At 44.6% G+C, this 14133-nt stretch overlaps 1 protein-coding gene across 1 annotated transcript in view; it reads right to left on the reverse strand.

Moving 5' to 3' along the window:
* Positions 1-13130, reverse strand: part of NAALADL1 (N-acetylated alpha-linked acidic dipeptidase like 1) — a 78015-nt gene extending 64885 nt beyond the window's left edge. Inside the window, exon 1 of the mRNA XM_030218922.1 lies at positions 12927-13130. Coding sequence (XP_030074782.1) covers positions 12927-13126 — 200 coding nt within the window. The 5' untranslated portion in view covers positions 13127-13130. The remainder of the gene's footprint in view (positions 1-12926) is intronic.
* Between the last annotated feature and the right edge of the window lie 1003 nt (positions 13131-14133).

Genomic DNA, 14133 nt, shown 5'->3' on the forward strand with positions numbered 1-14133 from the left:
TTCCAACCCTTTCCTGACTCATACGCAACAGAAAAAATGCCCTTTCTGCCTAGCTCTTGCGGGGACGTGGCAGAGGAAACAGCCTTGCTATCACTGCTTGGAAATGGAAAAAAAGCAAAAAAGGAACATCAACAATATCTGACATAAAAAGATGTGGAGGGGCATAATCGAAAGAGGCGCCAAGGCAAAGGGGTGGGGAAACCTGTATTATTGAAACAAGATGGGTGTCCATCTTTCATTTTGATAATACGGTCAGGGATGCCCAAATCGCAAAATTAAGGTCAACCTTAGAGATGGTCGTCCCCGATTTTTGGTGATAATGGAAACCGAGGACGCCTATCTCAGAAACGACCAAATCCAAGGCATTTGGTCATGGGAGGAGCCAGCATTCGTAGTGCACTGGTCCCCCTGACATGCCAAGACACCAACCGGACACCCTAGGGGGCACTGCAGTGGACTTCAGAAATTGCTCCCAGGTGCATAGCTCCCTTACCTCGTGTGCTGAGCCCCCAAAACCCACTTCCCACAAGTGTACACCACTACCATAGCCCTTAGGGGTGAAGGGGGGCACCTACATGTGGGTACAGTGGGCTTCTGGTGGGTTTTGAAGGGCTCACATTTATCACCACAAGTGTAACAGGTGGGGGGGGGGATGGACCTGGGTCCGCCTGCCTGAAGTGGACTGCACCCACTTAAACTGCTCCAGGGACCTGCATACTGCTGCGATGAACCTGAGTATGATATTTGAAGCTGGCATAGAGGCCGGCAAAAAATATTTTAAAAACTTTTTATGAGGGTGGGAGGGGTTAGTGACCACTGGGGGAGTAAGGGGAGGTCATCCCCGATTCCCTCCAGCGGTCATCTGGTCATTTAGGGCACATTTTTGTGGCTTGGTCGTAAGAAAAAAAGGACCAGGTAAAGTTGAGGACTCCCATTCGCCCCAGTCCTGCCTTCGCTACGCCTCCGACACGCCCCTGTGAACTTCGGTCATCCCCGCGATGGAAAGCAGTTGAGGACACCCAAAATTGGCTTTCGATTATGCCAATTTGGGCGACCCTGTGAGAAGAACGCCCATCTTGTGATTTGTGTTGAAAGATGGGCGTCCTTCTTTTTCGAAAATAAGCCTGAAAGTGATACTATTGTAAACTACATTTCAGTTTTTGAAAAATATGAAGGGAGTTGTTCCAGAAAAACCATGAATAGGTCACCTATTGAAAAGGTAGATAAAGCTCCATATCTTTGGTTCCTGCAAAACAGATCCTTTGGCCACCCAATTTCTGAGCCACTATTAGCCAAAAAGGCTATGTTTTTCAATAAGCAGCTTCAGGGGGGTTCAGACTTCAAAGCCTGCACTGGATGGCTTCAAAATTTCAAGCTCCACCACAGAATAAGGCAAATTTAAATCCATGGTGAGAAACTCTCTGCAAATTTGCCAACAGCTAATGTCTTTCTACTTCAATTTAATGACCTTATCAAGAACTATGACCCTGATTGTGTTTATAATGCAGATGAAACAGGTCTAAATTGGAAATCATTCCACATTAAATCACTGGTTAGTCACAAGGAGCAATCTGTTCCTGGTTTCGAGTCATCTAAAGAACGTGTCACACTGTTGGTTGGGGGAAATACAACTGGTAGTCATAAGTTGGAGTTATTGCTGATTGGTAAATCTAAACATTTTCGTGCATTCAAAAGAAAACATAACCTTCCGTTGTTGTACAGAAGCCAAAAAAAGCATGGATGAGTTGCGAGGTTTTCCATGACTGGTACATCATTTGCTTCATACCAGAGGTGTAAAGATTTCAGCTTCATACAGGAAAACAAGGAGATGTCATTTTATTGTTGGACAATGCACCTTCACATCCTACAGCTGAAAGCCTAGAGCGAGAGGAAGGTAGATTCAAAGTGCTTTTTTTGCCACCAAATGTGACATCTTTAATGCAGCCAATGGATCAAGGAGTATTGTTCAATTGAAATGACTTTACAGGAAACAACTGCTAAAAAAAATTATTTTGGCTGAGATAGGTTGATGCTGATGCAAGAACGACACATGCAGAAGCCTTTGAATGTTTAAATACAGTGATGGCTTGGCTGGAAAAGCAGGAAGAAAGCAGTGCAATCCAGCTCCCTGTTCTGAAAAGACCAGGTGATCTTGCAGCAAAGAAATTAAAATTGGCCTTGAAGCAATTAAGAATTACTTCCTGTTTTAGTGTACAGTATAAGTAGAGGAGTGTGGTAGCCGTGTTAGTCCACTCTTAAGGTTATCAATAGAAATCAAACAAAATAAAACATGGAAAAGAAAATAAGATGATACCTTTTTTATTGGACATAACTTAATACATTTCTTGATTAGCTTTCGAAGGTCGCCCTTCTTCCTCAGATCGGAAATAAGCAAATGTGCTAGCTGACAGTGTATATAAGTGAAAACATTCAAGCATTACTATGACAGTCTGACAGGGTGGGAGGATGGGGGTGGGTAGGAGGTATGCATGGGGACATCAAAGCATATCATTGATATTCTAACAGGATGGGTGTGGATAGGTGAGGGGTGGGGTGATCAACTTTTCTGTTGGGTGTTAAAATATTCAATCATTCTGACTTCAAAGGTCTTACGTTCTTGTATGGTTGATCAACAGAAAGGACTTAACAAGGATCTGGGGTTCCTAGCCCATTATAAACCATAAAGCTGTATGTCTCTGTTGATCACCCCACCCCTCACCTATCCACACCCATCCTGTTAGAATATCAATGATATGCTTTGATGTCCCCATGCATACCTCCTACCCACCCCCATCCTCCCACCCTGTCAGACTGTCATAGTAATGCTTGAATGTTTTCACTTATATACACTGTCAGCTAGCACATTTGCTTATTTCCGATCTGAGGAAGAAGGGCGACCTTCGAAAGCTAATCAAGAAATGTATTAAGTTATGTCCAATAAAAAAGGTATCATCGTATTTTCTTTTCCAAGTTTTATTTTGTTTGATTTCTAGTGAACTGTATAGAAATAGAGCACTGCACTGTACTTTACTTATAAAAACAGTACTTTTTGATTAGTACTACTGTATTTTATTCTTTTTTATGCAAATATATTGATGAAAATAAAGCTAATGTTCAATATGCAATGCTGTAATCTTGTTTTCTTTACAGAAATTTGATAAGTCCAATAATCCGGATTTATGATTATCTGGGCCAGCCTCTGCAGAGGATAGTCCAGATAATCGGCGTTCTACTGTAGTTGCAAATGAAGTCAACTCCATAAAGTGAGTTGCTTGCCAGTTACTTGTGACCTGGCTTGGCCACTATTGGAAATGGGATACTGGGCTAGATGGACCATTGGTCTGACCCAGTATGGCTGTTATTACGTTCTTATGAGTTGGCTGACACAAAAGCTCTCATAATAGTTTACATTTTTCAGTAACCAGTACACAAATAAAGACTAGTGGGCTTGTAATCAATGAAGACCTTTAATAATCAGTCATATAGAATCATATTACATTAGCTGACCCAACAAAGTTATTATAACTATAGAACTTTGTCGTCAAGTAGGAGTAGCATTGAAGCGTTCTTCAGTTGGATGACAAAGATCAGTGCATTTTATAGTTTTCAATAAAATCACAAAGTTTCGCCAGGTCAGTGTAGCTGGTGATTTTGTTGGCCAAAGTCACTTGCTTGTGTGCTGTGTAAAAGAGACCGTATCTTGATCGAAGTCTTTTAAGGCCAGGCACATGGATAGGAAAGATTTCCTTTTTTGGGCAGTTGCAGGAGAAAGGTCAAGTACTATGAAAACCTTCTGACCTTGATAAAGTATCTGAGTCCTTTAGCTTTCATTATAAGCTTTAATGCGTACTGATAACGGAGGATTTTGGCAACGATAGGCCTTGGTTGAGTGGCGTTAGAGAGAGGCCTAGATGGGACTCTTTGGGCCCTCTTGATTTTTAATGTTCGTGGAATGAAACATTGAATATTTGAGGTAAGGGTGTAGTTAAGAAGGAGGTAGTATCATTATCTTCTAGGCCCTCAGAGATGCCCAAAATCCTCATATTTCAGTTAGAAAGATGCTCAGTTTGAGAATGGAGGCTGAGTTCAAAGCTAGCTGCGAAGTTAAGAATTCCAGTTGCACAGTTCTCGCTTCTAGCTCAAGTATCTTTTCCTGTGAGGATTCAGCTTGGAACTGATGTTCTCAATATCCCGTTGTACATCTCTGGTGATTTCAAGCTGGGTCTTAAGCATATCTTTAATCATTTTGATTTCAGATAGTATGGACTCTCCAGGTGGTTCCTGATCCTTCGCCACCATTTTATCCAATGTTGGTGGATCCATCTTATGTTGTTTAGAAGTTGAACAGACTGCAAATTGCTGATTGGTTTTCACTGATTTGTTAGCAGACATATTTGCTTGACATTGTTATAGATCAAATATACAGTTGTTAAAGTAGACATTAAAAAAAAATAGAGTTTATTCTTCAAAAAGTGTCTAAAATCAGAGTCATTTTCACTCTATGGTCCATATACCTTGCACTCCACAGTACACCGGGGGATGTAAGTTAAAAACCAAAACTGGCCACTAGGTAACTTGGTGGCTCTGAACCTTGTCTTCTGCCAAGGTTATAAACTGGGTTCAGGTCATCAGGGACCAGCTGAGGCCATCCCCTTTCCACTTGTGCTCCATTATATGTATGGATATATTTAGGTCCCTGATTCTACCACTTAAAATCAATGCTGCATGGTCCATAATGTATCAGATAGGATTGACTGAAATCCAGGACTGGCCTGAAATCTTGGAACTGGGTAACTTCACAGGTCTGTTGCTTTGGGGGAGGGGGGCAAGGGAAAGTCCAGTTTTTATGTGACACATATGGACAGAGTTTTATAAAGGTGGGTGCCACAGATGTCAAATTACCAAGTTCCAGACTGGAGATTTTGAGCAGCCCTGGCTTTGAACTTACATCCCAAATCAGTGTGGTATTTGTAGTGCCTGATCCTGCCCATTGAAATCAGTGCTGTAAATCCCATAATACACCAGGATGTGGTGGTCAGAAATCCAGGTCTGTCTCAAAATCTCCAGTCTGGAACTGGGTAACTTGGTATCTGTGAAGTGCAGATAATGTTGTATGGTCCTATTACCTTTTCTGCTATCTTTCATTCTGTTCTTTCTCATCCAACTCTCTTTCCCTGTTCTTTCTCATCCAGCTCTCTCTCCTTGTTCATATCCCTTCCATCTTCCCATCCATTGATTCCTGTCATTTCTTGATAGAGAATTCCCAAACTCCTCTTCTTTCCCCAAACAAGGTTGTGGTTGTCACAAGAAGCATGAACCACAGGCACTGGACAATGGCAAAGGTATACTCCCAACCTATGTAGTCATTTTCAGAAAGTTCCTCTCCATATCCCCTTGCCATGCCAATGTCTTTTTTTCAAAGATGCCAAGTTATATCATGTTCCCAGGATTCCATAATATTAGTAGGTGCTTTGAATTTTGCTTGTTGAAATATTTTGTACCATTTGGAGGCAGCTCGACGAACTATGGAATAAATTTTGCTTTAGAACTACACATACTACTAGATCTGCATCTACATCACAATCCATGTTTTACTTGGCACATAGAGCTTTCTGGACTCCAAGTAAAATTGCCAAACTAAAAACATTAGTTCCCAAAAATAACACGGAAAAATGCTGGTCATGTAATAAAGATAAAGGAACTCTTAAACATATTATTTACTCCTGTACTTTTATACAAGAATATTGGAGATCAATATGGAACACCATCCGCCTTATTTTCGAAAGTTAAAGACGCCCATATTTCGACCCAAATCGGGAGATGGGCGTCCGTTTCCCGTGGGCGCCCAAATCGGTATAATCGAAACCCGATTTTTGGCGTCCTCAACTGCAGTCCGTCAAGGAGATGAACAAAGATCATGGGGTCGTGTCAGAGGCGTGGTGAAGGCGGGACTGGGGCGTGGTTATCGGCCGAGGAGAGATGGGCATCTTTAGCTGATAATCGAAACAAGAAGGGCGTTTTTGACGAGAATTTGGTCCGCTTTATTTGGACCCTTTTTTTTCAGGTCCAAGTCCCAAAAAAGTGCCCCAACTGACCAGCTGACCACCAGAGGGAATCGGGGATGACCTCCCCTGACTCCTCCAGTGGTCACTAACCCCCTCCCACCAAAAAACCCCCCCACTTTACAAACTTTTTTTCCCAGCCTGTATGCCAGCCTCAAATGCCGTACCCACCTCCATGACAGCAGAATGTGTTCTATCCTCTGACAGCCTTTCCCTGGTTCTGATGTGGGTCTCGGGTGACTGTGACACCTTTTCTGTTAAGGGCACTGCAGAGTCACATCAGCAATGAATTGTGGTGGGTGTAGGGTATTGGCCTCCATGATTCCAAGGTTGTGTTAAATGCTCACGATGTTGGTAGTTGGTAGGCTCTACTCCCATGGTGCTTTTCCCTCTGCTTACTGGGTCAGAGTGTGCCCTGTTTTGTTTCCGGTAGTCCATGAGGTAGTGGCCATTTGTGTAAGACACTTTTAGATCCCTTTCATGTGTTAGCCACGTTACAGCACTTAGTTCTTACCTTGAATGTTGCTGAAAGAGGGCATTGTACACCATTCTGCCAGCTCGGACCTACTACTAATCTCAGTACCTGCGAGACTCGTTGCCAGTGGGGCATAACCTCTGATCTGCAGTTAACTGTGAGTAAACGTGCTTATTCAAATAAAGGACGTTTTCAGCGAGATTAGTCTTCACGTGTGAACTGCTGTGCCAAGGTTATACAGCAGCAACAAGTCCTGTCCCTGAAGCACTTTTAGTGGGTACTGCAGTGCACTTCAGGCAGGCAGACCCAGGCCCACCCCCCCCCCCTCCACCTGTAACACTTGTGGTGGTAAATGGGAGGCCACTAAAACCCACTGTACCCACAAGTAGTTGCCCCCTTCACCCCTAAGAGCTATGGTAGTGTTGTACATTTGTCCCTCCCACGACCAAATGGCTTGGATTAGGACGTTTCTGAGCTGGGCGTTTTTAGTTTTCATTATCGCTAAAAAAACAAAAACGCCCATCTCAGAAAGGACCAAATCCATGGCATTTGGTCCGTCCAAACCATATTTTCGAAACGAAAGATGGACGCCCATCTTTTTTGAAAATACGGTCTGTCCCTCCTCTTCACATACCCCTTTTCGGACATAGACGCCCATGGAGATGGGCGTTCGTGTTCGATTATGCCCCTCCATATCATCCACATTGAAAGATACCAGTGTCCTTCTCATATAAAATAGCCATATTAGGATCATTAACTATACATTGCCCACTGGATAAATATCAATCACAGCTTTTGGATATACTTCTCTAAACAGTATTAAGAATACTTTTCTTCTGCTGGAAAGATTTATCCAAGGCAACCTACTTAACGTGGTGGAATTCAGTATGAATACTTGCCAAATATGAATACGCAGCGGCTGAAAAGTATAATTCAATTACCAAATACAGGAAAATATAGTCTCCCCTTCAAGATCAAATATGTAGTACTCTTGTGTAGATACCGTATGTTCTCTTAACTATCTGTTCTCACGATATGTCTACCTAACCATCGTTACAAATCTGTAACCATAATAATTGATATCTTTATCTTGAATCAGATATGTATATTGCTTGATGCTCAGTTTATTGTTCATATTTGTATACTGGCTAACATTTTAGCCATTTGTGTTGTTTCATTGATAAAATTAAATAAAAATATTGGAATTAAAAAAAAAAAAAAGATGTCAAGTTACTCAGTTCCAGGCTGAAGACTTTTTGGTCAGGCTTGGTTTTGAACTTACATTCCAAAGCATGTGGGATTTGAAGTGCCTGATTCTGCCTATTGAAATCAGTGCTGCAAGTCCCATAATGCACCAGGATGGATGGTCAGAAATCCAGGACTATCCATAAATCTCCTGCCTGGAACTGGCTAACTTGGCATCTCTGTTCTTTATCTCCTCTTGCCCTTGGGTTCTTCTTTATATATTTCCTAATTTTAATCAGGTTGTTCTTCACCATTCTCCTTCCCCATTGCTACTGGTTGGTTCCTCTCCATTGTACTCTTCCTCTGTTTCCTCCATATCACTCCCCTCCCAGGGTCCCCTCACTCTCTGCCCCCTCTCCTTCAGATTTCTTGCAGTTTCTTGGGGCACAGTATCATCAGAAGAGCAGATGCAAGCCAGCAGGGTAGGGGTACAGTTTTGCTCCCTGTCCTCTTGGTTGGTCTTCCATGGTATGCTTCTCCATGAAGGGGGGGGGGAGAAGGGGAGCCGAGCACAGCTTCCAGTCTCCCCACAATACTGGCCTGTGCTCACTGCCAGAGAGGTGAGGGGTGAAGGAAGGTCAACCTTTTAAATGTGATAATGCTTCATACAGCCTTTATGAAGGTGATGTGTCCTGTACTCTGGGGGTGCATCAGTGGCCACCATATCTATAGCATAATTTATCTATCAAACACAGGAGTTCCATGTCCTATCCCTGCAACAGGGAAGAAACAGAGAGAAATCAGTGAAACAAGAACTGTTCAGACTGTTTCTGATGATGTGCTGTTATCTGGTGACCCTTATCAAAAGCCAAAGTTTATGGGCTCAATTGCAGGGCAAGTATACCTATGACTTTCAGGCCAAGATGCACAAAAGTCCTCGTTAGAGCCGTTCCGTACTGAATTCCATAATGAATCGGTAAGGAACGGCTATGCATGAAGGAAAGGGAATGCAAATGAGCTGCTCGTTGCAGCTCACTTGCATTCACTAACCCTTCGTTAAAAACGTCGGTAATCGGCCCGTAAAGCATGCGCAGAGCAGCCAAGCATTATGCTGGCTGCTCTGCGCATGCCACAAACGTAAAAACAAAAACACCCCCCCCCCCAAAAAAAAAACACGTCCTTTATGGACGGCCTTGCCCCCCCCCCCCCCCGCCCCACCCGAGGTCACTGCTGCTCCCCGCTTCCCCCTGCATAAAAATCAAAACATTAGCAGCCCCGGCCCCCCTCCCTCCCTTTCTCTCTTTCTCCCCAGCTCCGCCTCCCGCCATCCTCCGCCCCCGTGCCCCGCCACTCTCCCCCTCCACCGGGACCCCCTCTGTGAAACCGGGCCCGTGCAGCGCCTCTCACCTCTGTATGAAGGCGCAGCACGGGCAAGAACAGCTGATCGCGCCTCCTCCAATGGCCCTCCGTTCCTCCTGGGCCCACCCTCGTCTGATGTAGGTAACCTACGTAGGTTACTTACGTCAGACGAGGGCGGGTCCAGGAGGAAAGGAGAGACGTCCAAAGACTCGGCGAAGAGGTGGTCAGCTGTTCTTCTTGCCCGTGCAGCGCCTTCACACAGAGGTGAGAGGTGCTGCGCGGGCCCGGTAAGACGGAGGGGGGCCTGGTGGAGGGGGAGAGCAGCGGCGACAACCTCAGGGGGGTGGCGGGGGCAGGGCACAGGGGCGGAGGATGGCGGGAGGCAGAGCTGGGGAGAAAGAGAGAAAGGAAGAGAGGAAGGGAGGGGGGCCAGGGCTGCTAAAGTTTTGATTTTTATGCAAGGGGAAGCGGGAAGCAGCAGCAACCTCGGGCGGGGCGGGGGGGGGGGGGCAAGGCCATCCATAAAGGAAGCTCCTGACGAGCGCCTTTGCCCCCTCCTGATCCTTTTTTTTCTTTTTTTTTAATGCAGGGGAAGCGGGGAGCAGTGGTGACCTCGGGCGTCAATAAAGGACGCTCCTGACTAGCGTTTTTGCCCCCTTCGCGATTTTTTTTTTGTTGTTTTGACATTTAAGTTTTTTGACATTTAAGCTAACGAGTGGTACAGACCTCTCATTAGCTTTCCGGTAGTTTTCCAGCGTTAGGGCAAGTGGAAAACTTTACTGCATCTCATTTCAATAGGGTTTCTACACAATTTGCTCATCTGCATTCCGTTTTCGTTTGCTGCTACCGTCGTCGGAAATTGGGCTTTAATGCATGCCAGGGTAGGAAAACTGTTCGTTAAAGGCTCATTAAAGCCTTGTTTAGTTTAGTGCATCTTGCCCTCAGTCAAAGAGATGCCAAGTTTCACTCATTAGGATTGTGTCACACTCCGTTGAAGGCTCTCACACTCTGAGGCTCTTCTCTCACTTTATTATTAGTGTGTCACACTCATTTCAAGGCTCTCATTCTCACAATCTTTGGGACTCTTACTCATAAGGAGCTAATCACACTTATTTAAAGATTGTCTCACTCTCACACTCTTTTTTTTACTCATTAAAGAGCTCTCTCACACCCTTTGAGCTCTCTCACACCCTTTGAGCTCTCTCACTCATTATGAGTGTGCCACATTCATTTGGAGGCTCTTACACTCTGTGCCCCTTCTCTCATCCATTAGAGGTGTGTCACTTTCATTTCAGAGCTATCTCACATTCACTCTCTTACTCTCTCACTTATTAGAGCCTCAGTGCCAGTGCATGGGTCCTGATCATTAGTATCTCAAGAGGTGAGTACATAAGTATTGCCATACTGGGAAAGACCAAAGGTCCATCAAGCCCAGCATCATGTTTCCAACAGTGGCCAATCCAGGTCACAGATACCCGGCAAGATCTCAAAAAGTACAAAACATTTTAAACTGCTTATCCCAGAAATAGTGGATTTTCCCCAAGTCCATTTAATAACGGTCTATGGACTTTTCCTTTAGGAAGCCGTCCAAACCTTTTTTAAACTCTGCTAAGCTAACCACCTTTACCACATTCTCTGGCAACGAATTCCAGAGTTTAATTACACATTGAGTGAAGAAAAATTTTCTCCGATTCATTTTAAATTTACTACATTGTAGCTTCATCGCATGCCCCCTAGTCCTAGTATTTTTGGAAAGCGTGAACAGACGCTTCACATCTACCCGTTCAACTCCACTCATTATTTTATAGACTTCTATCATAGTTAGAGGAGTAAGAGGAGAAAAATACAAGTGGCTCAACCAGTAGGAAGAAATATGAGCATGCTTTCCTGTGTACTGCCTCCTCTCCCCCTCCCCTCCATTTTCCTTGCCCCTAAAAGTATAGGTGCTGTGAAACCTATGCACAAACTCTTAGCCACTGAATACAAGAAAATTTTCAGCCCATATTGCCTCCATGCTCCATATCCTTTCAGAGGCTCCTAACAAATGCATAGATCATTTACGGTGCCTTTTTAAAAAAAATTTGGAAAGCAAGACTACACTTAAATCTTTCTGGATTTATACCTTGGACATACCATCTGGACACTTTCATACTCTTCTCAGGGCCAGATGCACAAAGCTTACCATGCTATTAATGTTTGCTTTAGACTGGTTCTAGCCAGTCTAAAGCAAACATTTATGTAGTTAGTAATGCACAAAGGGGTTTTCCATGGCTCTAACGTGTGCCGTTTAGCAGCCACTGAGAACCCCATGCAAATGTACTATAATGAGCTCATATTGCGTTTACCACAAATTGTATATTTATTTATTTATTACATTTGTATCCCGCGCTTTCCCACTCAAAGCAGGCTCAAAGCGGCTTACATAGTAATAGGAATACAGAATATTGTTAGAAAGGGTAAAAATTAAGTATACCAGAATAATAGGAGAGATGAGTAGGTAGGGATAGGCAATGGAGGGACTTACGACTTTATAATTGTTTATGTAAGCCGCATTGAGCCTGCCATGTGTGGGAAAGCGCGGGATACAAATGTAATAAATAATAATAATAATTAGCATTCTAATGTGTATTCCGGGGGATTCACAGCTCCACAGCAGCCGTCATTTAATGAACAAATTTTACAGCTACTCTGGAGCTGTTGGAGAGGAGGGAAGCACTAGCAGGCAGCTGCAAAAGCTGTCTGCTGATGCTTCCTACCTCTTCACCTCCCTGTGCCACCCCCCCCCCCCCCAGTTGAATATATTTTTTTTAATTTCCCTGGTGGTCCAATGGACACTGCCCCCTCCCCCCAAGTCATTTAAAAAACTTTCCATGGTGGTTCAGTAAATCGGACCCCTTCCCTGCACCCACACCCTTCTCTAGATCCCCCCGCACCCCTCCCTGTACTTTTACAAGAGGTGGAGGCAGGATGGCAGGAGCAACATCTCCTCCCTCCTGCCTTGGACCTGTCCGGAACAAAATGGTGATGCCCGGGCTCTGTCCAGTGCATTCTGGGATGTACTGGGCAGAGCTAAGCACCATATAAGGAAGAAAACTCCATATATGGTGTTTAGTGCCACCCAGTGCATCCCAGAATGCACTGGGCAGGGCCTGGGCGCTACCATTTTGCTCCAGGCAGGCCTGTGGCAGGAGGGAGGACTAGGGGAGGGGGTTCAGGGTCAACTGGACCACCAGGGAAATTAAAAAAAGGATTGAAGACGGTCACGGAGGGGGGGGGGGGTCGAGAAGCAGGTGTGTTGTGGATGGGTTGGAAGGCAAGTCGGGGGGGGGGGGGGATCCGGCAAGGAAGTCGTCGGGAGGCGCAGGGGTTTGGTGCATCAGAGCTGTCAAATGCATTTGACAGCTCGAACTTGCAAACAGCGAGTGACGCAGAAAGTGGGATCCGTGCAGTTCATTTACATGAGATCCTCTTTGTGCATCCCTCATTGTTAGCAAGTTGCTAATTTTTAGCATTGGTATCTCTGCTTTCAGCAGCACTCTTAAAGTAAAGAAAGAACTTGTGTACCTCTCCTGTCCCCACCAAGGAGCAGGGTTATAGTGCAGAAAACTGGGTTAACAAATTTTAATTCAAACTAAACTAGATCCCATCCAAGAGGCTCAAATACAATCCGGTCCAGCTATCCCCTTCTCAGACTACTGGAGGCTCAAACACAATCCAACCCACCTAGCCCATCCCCAAACTACTAGAGACACAAGTATAATCCAGACCATCTCTAGAAAGGACTGGTAAGGCCATCCCACAATTGCCCAGGATGACCCAAAATTATTTGTAGTTGGAATACCTACCTGAGACTTTTCTCAATCTCTTTGTTATCAATCTCTGCCATAACCTGCTCAATGAAGGACACATCCACATCCTTGGACAGGTCATCCCTGGATGGGTCGGGCCCAGAGTCCTTGGGGATGGCAAAGTGGCCCACCAACAATCCAATGGTCATTATAAGTGCCCCACCCAGCACAGCACCTAGAATTACAAACCAGCGCATCTTGCTGTCACTGTCACACAGAAGCAGTGTCAGGCAGCCTGGAAAGTAGCTTTCTTATAAAGATGCCTATAGAAACAGTCCTTGTACTAACAATAAAACCCCAACTAGATAAGAGCTAGTAAAATCATCCTGAGATAACCGTAAGTTACTTATTAGCCAGGAGAACACAGAATCGGCAGAAGATGGACTTGACCTTTGCATCCTGTAATACAGGCTTCATTATTAAGTGCATACTGTTCTTAGATTTAGAGGGGTGTGAAGGGTGAAGAAACAGTGAGGGGTTGGAAAGGGTCACTAGGCTCCCTGGGCGTATCTGATGGAGATGATGCTCAAGAGGGAGGAGGGGAGCAGCTGAGCCAGATCAGAGGTGTGCTATAAGCTGTGGAGGAGGGACTGAAAGAGGCAAACATGAAAGTCCAAAAGCAAAATAATTAGGGGGTCTGGTGCCCTCTGGCATTGGTTGTAGTCTAGCACTGGCTCTTTGGGTCACTGTTTCAAGTAGGTTAGGCCTAAACTAAAATGAAGAAGCCTGGCTGTGTGGGAAGCCAGGAAGGGAGGAGAAAGCCAGCCCATCTCAAGCAGTCCTATATGGTAACTCTAGTTGGCAGCCATTTTTAAAGGGAAAGAGTCACAGATAACATCACAGGCTCTAAAAACCAACTAGTTCCTGCCATGGAAGCAGTATGATGTCATTTTGTGACAATATGGCCAATACAGACCAATGAGATGTTTATGTGGATGTGGTTATTAGCCATTTCTACAACTATATCCATCCATCCTGACTGGCTCTATTCACTATAGTCCAGATCTAGTTTTACTCTAGTATATGCATGAACATGTAGTTCTCCCAGCAATGGGAACAATACCAAATAATGATCTGCTTTGTAGGTAAAACATGGAACCAGTTGATTACCCTACCCCCATCCACAGGCTGCAGCAGAACTCTGTAAACACACTTTCTGATTGAAAGCTTGGGTGGCGGGGTCAATATTCAGCAGATGATGGTG

This window comes from Microcaecilia unicolor, chromosome 11 (assembly GCF_901765095.1).
Source record: "Microcaecilia unicolor chromosome 11, aMicUni1.1, whole genome shotgun sequence".
In the NCBI taxonomy this organism is placed as follows: Eukaryota; Metazoa; Chordata; class Amphibia; order Gymnophiona; family Siphonopidae; genus Microcaecilia; species Microcaecilia unicolor.